Source organism: Carassius auratus, chromosome 29, assembly GCF_003368295.1.
Source record: "Carassius auratus strain Wakin chromosome 29, ASM336829v1, whole genome shotgun sequence".
NCBI classification, from domain to species: domain Eukaryota; kingdom Metazoa; phylum Chordata; class Actinopteri; order Cypriniformes; family Cyprinidae; genus Carassius; species Carassius auratus.
This window is the reverse complement of record NC_039271.1, coordinates 8,593,836-8,612,655: the sequence shown is the minus strand read 5'-3', so window position 1 is coordinate 8,612,655 and position 18,820 is coordinate 8,593,836. Positions and strand designations below refer to the sequence as shown.

Here is an 18,820-nt window from a genome sequence, read left to right as displayed (position 1 = left end):
CCTGGTTTCAGGGGCGGAGGTGACAAATATTGTTTGTTTATGGATAATAAATGCTAAATATTTTCAGGTTTTGTGGCCTTTAACAATTGTGCTTGTGTTATACAGTATGTGCCCTGGTTTTGAAGGACTCTGATTATCTGTCAGTGCTTTTTCACTTGTATGACAGTGATTATGATGAAGAGGTAGAAAGACACAAACTGGCTCAGCTGCAGCGAGAGGGGATGATTTCTTTTTTGTATCCTCCCACTTTTACTCTGAGAATGATGCATGATGACTTGCACTTGGTTAGTCACTGTAACTGATGTCACATGTTGAACATCCATGAAACATCTCCTCAACTTCATACACTGTGACAGTCAGCAAATGGCTAAACACCAACATTTTAATTTATATTAATATATTGTTACTTTATTGATATTAAGTTAACCTATTTTTATCTGATCATCACCTCTTTCAGAAAGCAACAGGAACATATCAGTTCAATTAGGAGACAGAAACAAGGATTCTGGAACATCAACACCATAGAGATGAGAGGATTAGGAAGAACTGGATGGTATTTTACAGTTAAAAAAATGAAATGATCAAAATGCATTATTTAGTGTCCAAAACTATGTGAATGAATGCAGAAATATCTGTTTTTCAGAGAAAAATCCAGAAGAGGAAATACGAGATGCAGTGAGTTCATGTTCCTTTCCTCATAATATAACACAGCACTTCTCTTTTCCACTGACCTTCGTCAATCATGTCATGTCACTGTTATTTTTAGTTCTGGTTTCTATTTAGCAGAAAGAAGTTTGAAACACACAGTCTAGCTCACAGTCACCTTTTTGTATAATAGATAGGTAGACAGAAAGAGAGATTGATTGATGTTCTTCAGTCTGAGGCATAGGAAGGTGAAGGTGAAGGTTCTGGACTGCTGCATGGAGAACAGATGCAGGTCAGGCAGCTCAGTTTATCCAGAAGAGAAAGCTCTTGCTCTCCAAGTTGGAGGACTTTGAGATGGAGCAATCTGACCCATACAGATTTTTCCTGTGAGGTACATCAGAGGCACAGAATATTGAATTCTGACCCTTGTAATCTGCATTTACATATTTAGAGAGAATCTTTTAAATCAATTACATGTATTTAAATGCATATTGTATTACACCCACATATATATTATATAATTAGTTTTTGTTAATATTTGAATGTTTTTATTTTAATATTTTCAGTTTACAAGTTTTAATTTGACTTAGTTTTAGTATTTTCAGATTTATTAATTTAACAGATTATGTGCTTATGTCAAAATCCAGTGCATTTGTATGTAGTTACCCTTTACAACAGAATTACTGTACTGTGCTTTTTAACGTAACTAATCATTCTTTGTATATACATTTTCTATAATATATAAGACATTTCTAAATATGGTATATTTATGGAAACTCTACCTTTATTTACGTTTCGTGAGGTGTTGTCTCACTTACTCCCAGTAGTTGGCAGTGCGCTCTTTCCCATTTGTTTGTTTGTCTCCGGTCAGCTGAAGAGAAGAGGAGATTCCCGGCGCTCTGATTGGCTGTGTTCACATCGCGTCATCTGTTCTGTTTCTCTACGTTTCCTGTCAAATTGTCAATTTTGGATTCATAATTCTCTGTTTTCATAATATCTCTAAACGAAATAACAGCGAATAATAAGGAATCGGCGGGTATGTCATTAAATTTTTATGCTTAACATTTCAAACTCCGGTTTAAAAGATCAGAATTAGACTATTATTTAATGCAGTCTTAGCTGATCAAAACAACACCAGTCCAATGAGCTGCCTCTTAAAAATAATAAACAAATGAACAATAAATCGTTATCTCTATTAACATATATCATATATATCTAGATAACTTAATATTTAGGTAAGTCATCAACGTTTAGATAATTCGATCTGCAGTGCCAAAACAGCTATTTGTATGGTAAATATGAGACATTGATACTACAGTGTTTCCTTATGTCGAATCATTTTACTTTATATCCATTGAAAGAGATCGTTTGTAGACAGCTCTACAGAGTTAAACTGACATATTTTGAAGTGTTAAAAGTCAACAGTGTCCATAAGCAAAGTATTTCTCTCGATGACATCCATCAGCCACTTTTCCCTAAACATTGTCTGTCCTGGAATAAGTTTGGATCTGTTGGTTTCGACGAGAAAGTGAATGCCCACGGGCAGTGTGTTTGGTCGGATTTTGGAGTTTTCGGTTTTCTATGATGAAATACACGCTGGCTGTGGTTTTGATTTTATGCTCACTTTGTGCAATATGTGCGCTGTCAGCGTTTCTGAAATGTTGACGTCGGTTTCCATGGTGATGACTGACAGGTGACGGTTGCATTAGCTCTCGCAATAAACGCGATGCTTTACAAATTATTGTAAATACATTCTATTTTTTCCTCACCGCGTTTAACATTTTTATTGCATTTTTTCTTCTGTAGAACACCAAAGAAGAAGTCACTGTTTAATGTTTACGTTAGTTGATTGAATGGAGACGTTAACATTAACATGATCTGACTCAAAATAACAGTCCGTTCACTAACTTGATATATTACTTCTCTCATTTGTTCTGACGACTTTGAATATAACGCAAGAGAAATAAAATATATTTTGCATACAAAAAAAAAGCCTATTTTTTAATATTTTTGGCATTTTTTCCCACTTATATAGCCTACTGTACAGCCATTAAAATAGTTCAAATAGTTGTTTTTAATTGCATAGTGGTTTTATTTCCTTTTGTTTCCTTATTAAGGTAATTTAGAAAAATGTAACATTTTTGTTTTTAAAGTGACGACCAAGAGACCGACAAAGAAACGTGAATTTACCGCGTTTGATCAGTTTAACCTTTCTCAAATCAACACTTCACGTGCCTACAATAAAATCTCTAGATATACAACATGTTAAACATATGTTAGTTTAAACTTTTAACCTAGACAAATGTGTGCTATTAGAAATTTTTTCAACTTAAGCTAAATGCCTCACAGAAATTAAAAATATATCTATAGAAAGCTCAAAATGTCTGCTCTAAAACGAAACAATTAAAATCGAAAAAGGTGCATTTCTTTATGAAGTCACGTCACTGTACTGCAGAGATGGTGAGTCGGAATCATAGTAATAATAATATTAATAATTTATTATTGTTTAATAATATTTGATTTTTATTAATAATAATATTAATAAAAATAACAAAATATAAAATATTATATTTTCTTTTTATTTATTAACTGTAAACGGGGCCATTTTTTATATTTACTTTTACATTTTACATTTATTATTGTAATGAGATTTTTTTATGTTGGAAAAATATCATGAAAATTAAACACTCATTTTGCTCATACTTCATGAATAAGGCCCATTGTTTTTTGTTTGTTTTTTCCTCACAGAAAATACCTTATTTTAATCACTCTGAATATTAAATATTGTGATTCCAGGGTGTTCTTTTGCAGTTGCTCAAGGGTTCTGACTATTTTTAGCACAATGCTATGCAGTTGCTAGGATTATCTGGATACTGACGATTTCTTAATATTGAATATTATATAACAATTTTTCTCATTACAGGTTGCCTTTAAAATGAGAAAGTCCTCCTACCTCATGTATTATCATGGAGTACTTATGGCTAAAGCTTTGACTGAACTCTCCAGGGTTCAGCAACTCTGATGCCCAATCCACGCACGTGTGTTTCCTCAAAGAGTATCCCAGAATTCCCTCCAGTAACCTCACCGCATGTCCCGCATCAGGAGCACACTGGACACCGTTACCAAAGCTGTGAGCGGAACGGTGAACTCTGACCTCCTCGCCAAAATCACGCGCCTCAAACCCAGTGCCACCCAGGGCAAAACTATAGATGTTAAAGTGGAATGTCCCGAGGCAGACGCCGGAGCTGTCATGACCATGGCGACACCTGAGCCGCCCAGAGAGAAAGAGGTGAAAAAAGACATGGAACTTCATAAAGAAGCCCCAAAATCTATCAGCAGTCTGTCTAGCAGCACAGGAAGCACGACCAGTGCAGTTGCAAAGCAAACGCTGCAACGTTTTCAGCCTGCAGCCTTCACAACCAACATGGATGAAACGTACGATCACCTGGCTGAACATGTCAATGCCTACTTTGGAAGTGACATGCAAGATGACAAAAGATCACAACGGGTTAGAGAAGACACAACATCCTTGCCATCTCAGATCCAGTCTAGTGCTCTTCCAAAAAGTAGCAAGGATGATATCCTAATGGCGTTGCCTGTGTCCTATAGATCCACACCAGAAACGCCCCCTGTTATTGAGAAGAATAGCTCCGTCCCAAGTCCAGAAGCCCCTTCTGCTCCAGCTCAGGATGAGGCGGTTTCAAACATCCCCATATCGCCAAGGAAAGGCATCAGTCATTACCTGTCCTACCCCAGGCCCAGCGTCCAGGCTTTTGTAGGAAACTACATCACTCCTCTCGTCCCAAAGTTCAGAGCGGAATCAAAGAGTGGCACAGCAGAGAAGGAAAAGCCCTCTGGATCTGAACAGGCTGCGTCCCAGGATGCAAAGAGTGCAGAAAGCAAGGAGCAAAAAGAGGCAGAAGAGAAAGCAAAGAGGCTGTTGTCTCAGAGGGAGAAGGTAGAATAATATCCCTGTAAATACAATAGAATATCTTTAATGGTGTGTTTTATTAGAAACACATTGATTATGATGTTTAAGAATGAAATGTAATTGTTCTGTGTGTTGTATGTAGATTATAGCACGTGTTAGTGTGGATAACAGAACCAGAGCACTGGTCAAGAGTCTTCAGCGAGTCACTGATGTGAAGATCACCATCAGCAGGGTGGAGGAACTGAGCTTCCACCTGCTGGAATTTCCAGAGACCAGAGGGGTGGCAGTCACTGTAAGTGTGTGTCCAGCCAATTTTTTTTTTTGTACATCGTAATCTCCATTAATGACTTCCTGTGTTTCATTTCATCTTTTCTCTCGCTGGCTGTAGGAGAAGGTCATCCCGTGTCTGCTGCGTTTGAGGCAGGCCAGAGACGTCAATCTGCAGGCTGCAGTGAGACAGGCTCTGGCTCTGGTGGGCTACAATGACCCAGTCAAAGGCAGAGGAATACGTGTCCTCTCCATCGACGGAGGGGGGACCAGGTGACAGACAGATGACTACTAGGGAAAGATTATTAACTGAAAGTTAACAGATTGTGGAAGTACATTTGAGATAAAAGTAGGTCAGCCCAAATTTCTCTCAGAGTAGGTCATCAAAAAATAGAACTGACACAATTTTGCAATCCCTTTAGATGCTGTCCATCATCCTTGGCTAATTTGAAGGATTTGTCATGTCACAGTTTTAACAAGAATAAAATGATAAACCACTATTTTATACCATTATATCTACCAGCAGTGGGATAGGATATACTTAATCTTTCTTCATTTTAAAGTTAAAATAAACAACATTAAATTTTGTATTAAATAATGTAAAAAGTATCAGGTTAGATTATCAACTAATCTATAGACCTATTGATATATTACGTTTAATTCTCAATTAAAGTCCATATGGAATGTTTCATTTTGAATTTGTGAGCAACAAAAAATTAATTAAATGTAGTAAAAAAAAACATAAAATAAACTGTGACTGTACTGTACAGATTTGTGGAAATTTTCCCACATTTATTAAGCCTAAGATGTAAAAAGTTAATGTCCGTTATACTCTTGAAAACTCCTTAATTGTTTCAGTGAATTGATCCTTTAGTTGTATGTTATAAGATGAATTAACATGTTTATATTTGCAGTGAAATGTAATGTGTGCAGTCCTGTAATTTGATGTAATTGTTTTGTAGGGGTTTGGTTGCATTGCAGGCTTTGCACAGGCTGGAGAGTTTGACAGGGAAGCCCATCTACCAGCTGTTTGACTACATATGTGGAGTTAGTACAGGTATATTATATTAACTGCTTGGAAAATGTCTATTACCGGTAAGTATAGTAATGAACAAACTTCCTTTAAATCTGTGCGGTTATTTCCCCTTAGGGTCCATCCTGGCCTTTATGCTGGGAGTGTTCCAGATCCCTCTGGATGAGTGTGAGGAACTCTATCGGAAGTTGGGATCTGATGTCTTTAAACAGAACCTAATTGTGGGCACAATGAAAATGGGCTGGAGTCATGCGTACTATGACAGCCAGATCTGGGAAGAGATCCTCAAGTAAGACAATTAAGTGGACAAGCCTATTTTATTTTATTTTATTTTATTTTATTTTATTTTATTTTATTTTATTTTATTTGATTTGATTTGATTTTATTTTATTTTATTTTATTTTATTTTATTTTATTTTATTTTATTTTATTTTATTTTATTTTATTTTATTTTATTTTTTTTTATTTTATTTTATTTTATTTTATTTTATTTTATTTTATTTTATTTGTACAGCAATATTTTGGACCTGAAAATAGAAATAACAAAATAAGAAAAGGGTAATAAATAATATAATTATATTAATATAATATAATAAAATAATAAAGGTAAAGAGACACATTTAAAACTGCATTGAAAAAAAAAAAAAATATATATATATATATATATATATATTTTTTTTTTATTTTTATTCTCAACAGAGAAAGAATGGGGCCTGGACTAATGATCGAGACTTCCAAGGATTCTAAATGCCCCAAGGTGGGTTTCAATATATATTTGGTAAAAAAAATGCAATTCTCACCTTTTCGCTGTTTAGATAAATCTCTCAGTGCTTCCTCTAGGTGTCAGCGGTGAGCACAATTGTGAACAGAGGCCTGCCGCTGAAAGCATATGTCTTCAGGAATTATAACTTCTTGCCTGGGGTTCGCTCACACTACTTGGGCAGCTGCCAGCATAAAATGTGGCAAGCCATTCGAGCATCCTCCGCTGCTCCAGGATACTTCCAGGAGTTTGTACTAGGAAATGACCTCCACCAGGTAAAGCATGCAAAGTCTGCTCTGCATTATCTGCATTACATTTCTTTTTGCTCTTAACTTATCCACATGTTTTAAGGCTAATCTTTATCATATGACTTTTTTAACATGTTAAGGTCCAAGCGTTCGGACAGTTTGTGACGTCATCCTTGCTTAGATCTCTTGCAGTATTGAAAATCATTACAAACCCTTTTAGGTTCTTGTCAGAAGAAGAGAGAGGAAAAGCAAACTCTGCACATACAGTACATGCACTACAGGCTGTTTCCTGTGCTGTACAGTCAGAGTCATTAGTGTTGTTCTTGTGGCTCTCGTATTGCTATTTGAAGAGATACCTGTCAGAGAGATTATTTAGACTCCTCTCACTTCTCTGATCCACTTCTCTCTGAATCATAATAGTCTTGAAGTGTGGCTGCGTATTTGCAATATGCATCAAGATGTGTAATACAGAAGGTATACACAAACCAGATTTGTTAGGGAAAGTGTATTGTTCTGAATAGTTCATGGTTTGAATATGTGTCTGAATTACCCTGGAGTAGCTGTCAGGTCTTTTTGCCTCACTGCCTGTCTTCATCCAGCTCAAACTGGCACTGTCCGACCTCTGCCACACTGAACGCACCCTCACAGCCTGAGATTTCATCAGCCAAGTGGCAGACGTTAATGTTGAATCGTAGCCCTCAGCGGTGTCTCTTAATCCATCAGGAAGGCGTCATTCTGTCCGTCTGCCTATTGACACCCACCAAGTTCGCATACAGCTTTTCACAATGTCCCTTTTGTCCCAAAAAGGCCAATAAAGCTGTTGGTGACCGAGCTAAATGAATGCCCAGATTTATTCCAATGAGATCTGTGGTCAGTCAGAAGATGGGCCTGTTATTATTTAGAAATGTAGGTATTAACAGTGAGAAGGATTGCATGCAGTTTCTGCCAAAGTTTTACCCATTTGTGTGTTTTTTTCTGTATTATTTATTATAAAAAATAATAATATTTTTTATTATATATATATATATATATATATATATATATATATATATATATAATAAAAAATATTATTATTTTTTATGATATATTTAATAATAATCTAATAATAATCTATTTTCATAATATTCTATATTATTTTATTTATAATACATTAAATACAATGTATTATAACATTATATTACATTAAATATAAATGAATAAAAATTAATTTATATATTTTTGTGAGGCATAAACTAAAAATGTCTTTTCTGTTAATTTATACTGATTTTTTAATCTATTCATTTATTTAAAATACAAAAATACAGTTAAATTCAGAATTAAAATACATTTTTATATTTTTGGGGGGCATAAAATAAAATAAAAAAAGTCCTGATAGATCACAAGGGTGGAAATGGTGTGATTTGTTTTCTATTAATTCATAAATAAGGATTTTCTATATTAATTTATTAATAATACATTAAAAATACAGCCCATTCATGAATTATAAATAATTTTTTGGGGGCGGCATAATTAAAAAATGTCACAAGAATTATTTTTTTTTTCATTTATAAATGTTTATTTTTCAAATCTATTAATTTATTCAAAATACATTCAAATCTGAAATAATATACATTAATTTCAAAATACATTAATATCTGATAATTATTGTTGTTATTATTATTATTATTATTATTATTATTATTTTGAATTGGCTTAAATTAAAAAAAAGTCTTAATATCATGATGAAGAAGAAAACTTAACTTATTAAAATAATTAAATTCTTGAAAAGTTGATCAAGTTATTTGGCATCTTATAATAATAAAAAATAATATATAAAAAAAAATGCTGTTCACATATTACATTTTTTTTTTCTTTTACTTCAAATCATAAAGTGCAACAAGGAATGCACTGAAAAAAAATGGTTTCTTTTTCCTTTCATTAAAAAAATTCTTCCCTCTCTTTTTCATAGATGCTCTTATGTATAACTGATCCACATGATGCTTTCATATAATATAATCCTCACTTTGCGGTCAAATCCTCTTTGGAGAATTCTGCATAGGAAATTTGGAGTGACATTGTCCTTAGGGAAGGCCTAATTTATTGGCGAACAAGATGAGAATGAACCGTTTTCAGATGGTATTCGTTTTTCATCTAATAGTCTGTGTAGCTGATTCAGTTATTATTATATATTTTTTTAGCCTAAGGGCAGAGCAAACCCACATAATGCACATTCAATAGGTTAATCTTCCAATAGTTCTGCGTTCAAAGCTGCTGCGTGATGTTTTGATGTGTTTTTTTACTGTGTGGGATGAATGTGTCCTCATTAAAATGCAAATGTATTAGAGGCTCTTGGCTCTAAAACCTGTTGCCAACAGAGCACTTCAGACTCCGAATGCCACCAATGGCAGAACCTCTCTCTATCCATCTTTTACTCGTTCTCTCTCTCTCTCTCTCTCTGCTCTGAATAGCTCTTCAGTTTCTTCTCCACATGCCAGGGCTGTAATCTGTTATGCATACTCTCCTCAAGGAGTCTCGACCATCAAACAAGAAGTCAATCCTCTACTGAAGGGGTCGGCAACCTTTTCGGCATGACGTGCCATATTTTATTTTTCCAATGGGCCTATTTAATTTTCATGCAATTTTCATTTTTTTTTTTTTTTTTTATGTTTCTTACAGATATACAGTGTGACCGTACTGAACACCACTGTGTGTGTGTGTGTGTGTGTGAGACAAGGCCAGTGCATTAAAACTGTTCGGTTTAATCACTGTTCTAGATTAATGCGCTGCTTTAATTGATGCGCGCGTGCACACACACACACCACTCGCACCACTCTTCTTCATTTGATTGATTCATTGATTCAATCATTAAAAGAATAGTTCACCCAAAAATGAAAGATTTATGTTCATTTTCTCATCCCCATTAAGGAAATCTGATTTTCTTTATCCTGTGGAATGCAAAAGGAGTTGTTCATGCTGCTCTTGTACTTACAAAGTAGTGTTTTTTGTCATTTTTATCACTTGTCTGTGTGGTTTTTATTTAATCTATATTTCCGTTTTAGTTCGTTATTTTTAGTACACAGGTTTAACTAGCTGAAATAAATGGCAACTAGCTGAAAACATTTATTATATTTTTAAAAACGTTTTATTATTTCAGGTAATGTTTATTTAATTTCTAGTAACAAAAGTGTTTTTCAAGTTTGCTTGTTTTTCTGGGTGAAATATCCTTTTAATTAGCTTTTGATTGCTGTAATGAGCTATCCTTCATTATCTTTGGACTGGGAAAGCAACATGTAGTTCACTGAGACACATCAGTATCCGTGTCACTAAATGTAGGGCACATTTGAGGAATGAGGGATGCTGTCTAATGGACGATTTCATCTTGTTTACTCTGATGTACTCCTTAAGGGAGGCATAGAAATGGAGAAGGATGATGCCAAGTAAATGGATTTCACATGCCTCTACCCACGTCTCCATTATGATGACTCCCATCATCACATCAGCTAGAAATGCAAATTTACCTCTTTTATCTAGTATTTCAAAGAATAACCCATATTTCCACAAAGAAGAAATGCTTGTGGACAATAATAATAATAACAGAAGCAGTTCTTTTGGCAGAAACTCAAAATTTCTTTTAAATAGTATATTTTAGTTTCTCCAGTTGTAGTTGCGAGAGCACACATGCACCTTGTGAATCGCTCTCCCTCTTGTTTGGTTACCTGGCTGTGATCTTGTTAACATTGGATTGATTTTTGATTTTATCCAGGACGGTGGTCTCTTGATCAATAACCCTACCGCTCTGGCCATCCACGAGAGCAAGTGTTTGTGGCCCAACACGCCTGTGCAGTGTGTGGTGTCTCTGGGCACAGGCCGATACGAAACCATAGGCAAGACCAGCTCGAGCACTTATACCAGCTTGAAGACCAAACTCACCAATGTCATCAGCAGCGCCACAGACACTGAAGGTGAGAACGTGATCAGATCTGTCCACTAGCACCTGCAGCTCTGGATATCCATTCTAGCTAGACAAGAGCAGCCGAGGCTTGTTTTTAGCAAGAATGTGAATTGGGTCATTTAGAAAATGATTCCATAAGAATAATCATCTGTTTTTGCACAAAAAAAAAAAAAAAAAAATTCTTGAATTGAATAAAATGTGAATAATTTACAAATTAAAAAAAAAAATAATAATAATAATTTAGAATTAGAAATATACAAAATGTATATAAAAATATATATAAAATTATTAAATTATAAAAAAAATTATAACTTATTTTAATTTCTAAAAATATTATATATATTATAAATATATATATATTATAAAATATATATATATATATATATATATATATATATATATAAAATTAAATTTGAATTTATGCATTTAGCAGACACTTTTATCCAAAGCGATCAATTTTTACCTATCATGTGTTCATTGGTTAACGCAATACTCTACGAATTGAGCTACAGGAACACTGTATCATAAAAAAAATAATGAAAACTGTGATGACATTATGAAACAAGTAAAGTTATAAACATTGAAACATTGTTAATATTCTGTTGTTTGTCACTCACTACATAAACCCTTATTAATGAATCTCTTCTTATACTATAGAGGTCCACACGATGCTGGATGCCCTTCTCCCCCCGAACACTTATTTTCGTTTTAACCCTTACATGAGTGAGGAAATCCCACTGGACGAGAGCAGACAGGATAGGCTGGACGTCCTGCAGGCTGAGGGTCAGCAGTACCTGGAGCGTAACGAGAATAAGTTAAAGAAAGTGGCTAGTGTTCTCACTCAAGAAAAGGGAATCGTTCAGAAACTCGCCGAATGGGCCCAGCTAAAAGCTGACATGTACGATGGCCTTCCTTTTCGCTCAAAACTCTAAACTTACAATCTAAACCAAACTAGCACAACCTCTGACCTTTTCACATATAACAAGGTAAACTGTGCGCTACAGTGTAACTACACAATGCATGTTGCCATATGTCAGTTTAAAATAGCAAATCAAGTCTTCTGCCTCATACTGACGAGCACATAAGATTGAAAAGTTTCATAAGGTCTGATTTTAAGGCTTTATTTTTTATTGTAACAAAAGTTATTGTTTACCTTGTGTTGTTTGAAACGAAGATCCTTGAGCACGAAAAGTTAGCGGCAATACTGGCTAGCCATCACAATGCATTTGCTGCTTTTCATTTGTTGGGATATACTAATGTAATTTGATCCGTTCATTTACAATAGGATACATTTGCTGTTGTGTAATGTCTCTCCTTGAAAAACCCTTAGTATTAGTCGACTGAACTGACAGTACTGTAGTTAGCATGAGGTGAGCTGCTAAATCAATTTCTACCACTTTTTTTTTTTTTTTTTTATTCAAATGATCAGCCTTGTAATTTTATGTCAGACCACAGTGGTATCCAGCAGCACTAATGTTTTAAAGATTTTGCACACAATGTTTCGAAAGCACTCAATGCGGTTGCGTTATGGCTGAAGATGGCTTGCATTGATTATTGTGGAAAAACTAATGAAATGATCATTGATTTCGTGTATTATGTTTGAATGCCTCCGCTGCTTTCCAGTACACATTTTTATTTGCTTCTGCATGCACTTAGCTGGAAAATATTTGACATAATTTATTGGTTCTTTTCAGACCGAGTGTATAATATTGTAAAATATAATTAATCCATGTGTGTGTAAAAAAATAAAAATACATGTATAACAGTGTTGTAGATTTCAGTTTTAACAGCTCGATTCAGAAATTCAATTTTCCTATCACCATAAACTGTATTCCCTGATGATTATGAAGAGAAATAAATGTTTTTAACTTCAGTTTGTTTCATGGTTTATAGTTGTTCTCTCTGAAGATGTCATAAAATATATGTTTTTTAGAATCTCTTTTAGATTATCATTGGGAATCCACAATTTAGCCTATTATTTATCAGTTTCATTATGCTGAAAGTTATGGATTTCTGCACATTATTCTATTTGAAATGAATCTTGGAGTAGTTTTTAGCAGCCTGTCGAGTATGCAGAAAATTAGTCAGATAGTAGATCAATGTTACTGGGGGAATGCAATTTATACATGTGAGATGGTGGAGTATTCCTCTCGAGCAGGAGCAGATAGGACCATATCTGACTCGACTTTTGCATCATCCACCTCCCAGAATCCCCTTGGGCAAGAAGAACAGACTAGAGCCTTCTGACACATTCAGCATCAAATGTAACTAATATGTCACTAAGGCGATTTCAGTATTATTATTTTTCAGAAAAATTAATATTTTTAATATTGAGTAGCTGAATTGCCACACACTCATCTACTCTGTAAATTCATATATCAAGCGATATGTCAGTACCCTATGTAATTTAGACCTGTTCCCTAGCAACCATTTCTCCACCTTCACAAGATCCAGGTTTGAAAATGTTGGACTTCAATCTCTTGCTTCATTTCTCTACTGAAAGTTTATGATATTTTCGGTTTCAGCACAAAGAGTCGCTCTCAATCGCTTTCACACCTGTGTTATAGAAACTTTAGAATTTTGCCAAAAATGTCATGAAATACAAAATAAAAACATATCACAAAACAAAGAGACTGAACGACAGAGTCATATGCAAATAAGACATTATGAAAAAGCGGAGGACAACATTTATTTACACATAGGTGAGTCAATGGAATGACACTAACCATTCATTTATAGTTCATTTTCAATAGTCTGATTATAATGTGTCATTTACTGATAATACATATTCTGGATTACATAGACTGAGTACATTGAGTATTCCACTACATTTTAAAATCCTCATAATCAGATTAGAGTTACTTGGATTACATGATTATATATTATTAATAAAATAGCTGAAATTATTAATAATCTACTGATTCCCCCTTATTCTTTTTTTCTTTTTCTTTTTCTTTTAAAGCTTCCTTTCCAAAAATCCTACTGTGTGTCATACCATTTAGCTTTGACTTTATTCACAATATACAATTGCAAATAATGTGTAAATGTCATGTAAAAAATGTTGCGATCCTTACTTCTGAGTTTGAAGGGGGAAAAAAACATTAGTTAATAAAAAGTAATCTAAAAATTAGTCGAAATTCATTACATTATTATTACATTATAGGTTCAGTTACTAACTATCGTTTTCAACATGTAATTTGTAATCAGTAATGGACAACAATTTGTAAGTAATCTACCTAGAACTAGTCGTTTATAGTTATAAAATTGCTTTATATATATATATATATATATATATATATATATATATATATATATATATATGGTAGGATATCATTTATGTACATGAGCATTATTATCAGTAAATATTAATTTATTTTTTTACTGGTTCAATTAATATTGATCTACCCACAGCCCTGAAAATGTCCCTTGCTGTAAAACGAACATGCTTTCTGTAAGAAAACAGCCTACCGGTTGGCTCTGCTCTGGCACATATACTGTATGGATTTTTTCTGGATGATGTATGTCTTCAAAGCTGTCAACAAACCAATTTAGGAAGTGGGAAGTATAAACAAAGCCATTCTGCATTAGCTCCGAGAGAGAGAGCAACACTTGATCAGTGCAGACTTTATTCTTCAAAAATACTCTTGAAAGTTTTGAAACGGGTTAGACTTTAGTTTCCATGTCTTTTATTTTACCTTACCTTACGCTACATGCTACTCTATTAGATTTTTTTCTCCCTCTTGTTCCTTGTGCTCCTCATATTTCCCTGATAGAACAGATGTCCCATGACATTCAGGACTTTTGAGAACAATTAGGGTTTTGTGCACAGTAAATGGTACGTCTAACATTTTGAGAAGACGTGGCTGGGTATCAGACCAGACATTATGCTGTACAGTGTGACGACTAACATGCTCATTTTCACTTGGATTGCCAAACCAACACCATGAATCAGATGTCCTGTATAGAGGCAACAAAAGCAACGCTACCCATCTGCACAAACACATGCCTAAATATGGCTTTGACAAAGTAATGTAGAAAATTGTATAGAGTGGACATTGTTGATTTGAGTTGGATTGGTTTTCTTCCATGAATTTTAATGATATGCTTATAATTAATGATTTTAAATTTAAATTAAATAAATAAATGTATGCATTTAACAGACTTTTATCCAAAGTGACTTACAGTGCATTCAGGCTAACATTTTTTTTATCAAATTAATCAAGTTATGGTGGGTAATCAAGTTTTAAAATATATATATATGTTTTTTGCTTCTTACCAGATTAACATTTAATTGATTAAAAGATACACCAAGAACTGTTTGAAATGTCTATTTTTATGTATTTGAAAGTTTTTTTTTAACCTGTGATGTCAAAACCCCAATTTGAGAAGTATTTCTGCAGTCTACAAAGAAAACACTTGCAAAATCCTTCAGTCATTCTGATGAGCTCATTTGCCATTCTAATGTATGTGTGTGTGTGTGTGTGTGTGTGTGTGTATGTGTTTATGCCTCTTTCTGTGTGTAATATCTATGCACACAGAATATATTAGTTAATATTTTTGTTATAGTGTATATATATATATATATATATATATATATATATATATATATGTATATATATATATATATATATATATATGTATATATATATATATATATATATATATATATATATATATATATATATATATATATAATATTAAATTATATCAATGAATAATATGGAAATGATGTTGCTTTTAATATTTAATTATTATTACTTTTTTTTTTATAATAAGCACAACTAAAAAAAAATTGTAAAATAATTAGTTAAAACTAATTATAAATCGATGTATTAAAAAAATACTATAGAAGTCAATGGGTACCAGCAACTTCAAACATCTGTAGTGTTGAACAGAAGAAAGAAACTCATACAGGTTTGGAAATTTTCCTTTTGGGGTAAACTATCCCTTTAAGTTTGAGGAGCCTCCATCATTTATAAGAATACGCCTTTCTTTGAAAAACAAAAAGAATTGAACAAATACAACTTCTTTACGCCAAGAGTATAATAACTAGTGTCCAGTAGTGCTGTTTGTGTGTGCTCTGTCCTGTCAGCCTGGAGCTCCTCGCGCGCTGCAGCTGCGCCTGCACTGAGCGTGCGCGTGACGGCGCTGCGCGTTTGACAGCAGCAGGAGCAGCGCGAGCGCTCGAGGAGAAAGAGAAGCTGCGGTGCGCGCCGACTACACAACACACCAAACGTACAACAATCCCGTGAAACCGGATGGGTCGAGGATTCTTCACTGGAATCGGTGAGTTTTACAGTTTTTTTATCTTGGAAGCTGCGTTATTCTTTCCGTGTTCATGGCGAGACGCGTTTGGGAAGGCGAAGGCGCAGTAGGTGCAGTATTTGAGTCGATGAGGAGCATCCAGTCGTGCTTCTCCCATGGCAACCGGTGATGATGCGGATTTTCACGGCGATATGACAGGGATCACAAAGGATGCGTTTCAATGAAATATCTGAACGCCGTTTAAAACGAAGCTTTCATTGTGTGTCATCTCGATAAACGCGCCATCATGAAAGTCTGTGTTTGATTGAAATCGTGATCGGTCACCAGCAGGTGCTCTCGTCATTTAAAGACATCATCCCTCAATATTTATTCATTATGGTGCATTTCTCAAATGTAAATATTTGATTTGCATATTTATTCATTTGAGAATGGACCTGCTGTCATGGTATGAAGACAAAAAACAACCACAGATGATACAGGATACCCTACAAAAGACAACGGGAACAAGGCTCTTTCATTACTGCATCTTTCTTTTCTGTCTTTGTTTCTTTATGAAAATAGTGTTTTATATGTTTAATGGCATTTTCCATTAAACGGTTGCAAATGGGACCTAAAAATGTACATATTTTTTATTTTGCACTTTTATTTCTATATTATGGAAGGACAGTTGTCCGCCTCTGTGTTGTCAAATATTATTTAAGCTGTTTTTATTTTCTGCATTTCTATCATAAAATTATGTAAAATAGCTGTTGCACTGCTACAAAACTAGCTCAGCTTTTACCTCAACAAGAATAGCAAAGTACATTGAGAGAATTGCAAGATTTACCATTCATTACTTTTGTAAATGATTTCAACCGCAATAAAGCAATAGGCTGTTTTATATGAAAAATTTAATATTTTCTACTAATATATTAGTCTATTAACTATAATCTATTAACACAATATTAAATCAAGGGAACGCTATAGTAATCGTGTGCACATTTTAGTGAGGGAACGAATTAGTAAATCATGCGCACAATTTATTTATTTTTTCTTGCATGTCATGTGCAGGGCTCCGTAGTATATGGCCTTTAGCACCAAAAACATATTTTTTTAAAAATTCTAAACGTATTATATTTTTATCTTAGAAAGTGCACAACTAGCACCTCCTTTATAATCACTAAAACGGTGTCACCTCAGTTCATCGCAATCTCACAAAGTTCCTTCATAATCAATGAACCTCTTATATACATCCTGTTTCAGTGAAAGGATTTGCAAGCGAGTGGAACAAGATCCAGCATTTATTTGAACGGAATGGCCAATCAGAGGTGTTCAAGAATCAACAGATCTGTCTGTGATTGGCTACACTGCTCATGAGTCGATGAGTTGGCAGCCCAGCATGTATTGTATATCCGAATCAATTTCAGATGCTAATACCAGATATATATTCATGTTTAATATTTCCTGCATAATTACGAACATAAAGAAATATATTTTGTGTTGGATCAGTCACCTCTGTCGGCAAGCACTTATCCTACCCGAAAAGACTATAAACATTGCAGATAAGTCTTTAGGTCTGTTTTTTTGCTGTCAGTCAATTAAGCTCTCAGCTGGTAGGGAATAGTAAGATGGCTTCTCAAACACTTCTGGTGATTTCACCGCTGAATGGCAGTTTATAACACATGGAGCAATCCATCAGTGGTCATGATGTGGTCTGTGGCTGTTGTATGTCAGACATGTTATTTAATTAGAATCGGTAATGCTATTTAGAGTTATTTTTAAATAACTCTTCAGGGCATATTCTAATTGGGCAAAAAATATATTGCACTTCATTATATTTTGTGACCATTTACTGCAGGTCAACACTATAGTGCTATTTCATTCGGACATTCACACACTGCAGGTTAGGAAAATTTATAGTATGGATGGTGTGTGCTCTACACTAATTCACTGTAATTTTTAATGGATTTTAAATACTCTGATGGCTTCATAGGTGACCTGCAGGCGGTCTCACATCGACACAATTGAATGATGATTAATGAAGGAGAAAATATGGGACATTTGCTTTCTTGTCCAAGGCAATGAGATATCATAATGCACATGTGCATAACAGCTGCTACTTTGTGTGCTGCAGAGCCACTAGTCCCTTGTGGTGAGAAAAGTTTCCCATTTAGATTTTCATAGAAATTTTTTCATTAGCATTTGCACAGGGATGTAACAACAGAAATGCTGAGTGAATGCTAGTATAATGCAGTTGAGAGACAGGAACAGAAAGCCATTTGTGGAGCAGGTTCTTTATATTTAAGGGTGTAAATATTTTTATTTTGTTTTAGATTTTATTTGAGATTTTATTATTATATTTTATATTATTATTATTTTTTGTATTGTTATTATTTTTGTTTTATGTAATTCATTTATTTTACTGTTTTATTTAAAAAAATTGTATTTGATAATTCTTTACTGGATCTGAAATTGTTTTGGAACAATTCATTTTTGAATTGCAAAAATATACTTTTCAATTAATACCTTTGTCACCGCTCCATCCAATGCATCTAATTTGGAAGTAGATTGGAAAAATCTGAATTTGTTGGACTTTAACAAATTTTGTTCAGTTTTGTTTGTAATAAGAAATTACATTTCTATTCGATTTAGTTATTACGTTCCATAATTTATGCATTTTTTGTTTGGTTACTGCTTTTTAACCTGTTTATATCAAAATTATGCTCCATGAAAAGGAGGTTTTTTGGATGGGAATTTATAG

The 18,820-nt window shown here is 34.0% G+C and overlaps 1 protein-coding gene across 2 annotated transcripts; it reads left to right on the top strand.

Annotated features, from left to right (window-relative positions):
- The first annotated feature begins 179 nt into the window (after positions 1–179).
- Positions 180–12,688, top strand: LOC113047994 (calcium-independent phospholipase A2-gamma-like). 2 transcript variants are annotated; one of them, XM_026209476.1, is made up of 11 exons: positions 180–553; positions 644–675; positions 3,569–4,603; positions 4,719–4,868; positions 4,965–5,116; positions 5,806–5,900; positions 5,994–6,165; positions 6,576–6,633; positions 6,717–6,911; positions 10,627–10,825; positions 11,473–12,688. In XM_026209476.1, exons 3-11 carry the CDS (start codon positions 3,734–3,736, stop codon positions 11,745–11,747), a joined length of 2,166 nt encoding a protein of 721 aa, XP_026065261.1. In that variant the 5' UTR covers positions 180–553; positions 644–675; positions 3,569–3,733; the 3' UTR covers positions 11,748–12,688. The 2 variants fall into 2 exon arrangements, with proteins under 2 accessions (XP_026065261.1, XP_026065260.1); XM_026209475.1 differs by lacking the exons at positions 180–553; positions 644–675 and adding an exon at positions 1,440–1,681.
- The last annotated feature ends 6,132 nt before the right edge of the window (positions 12,689–18,820 follow it).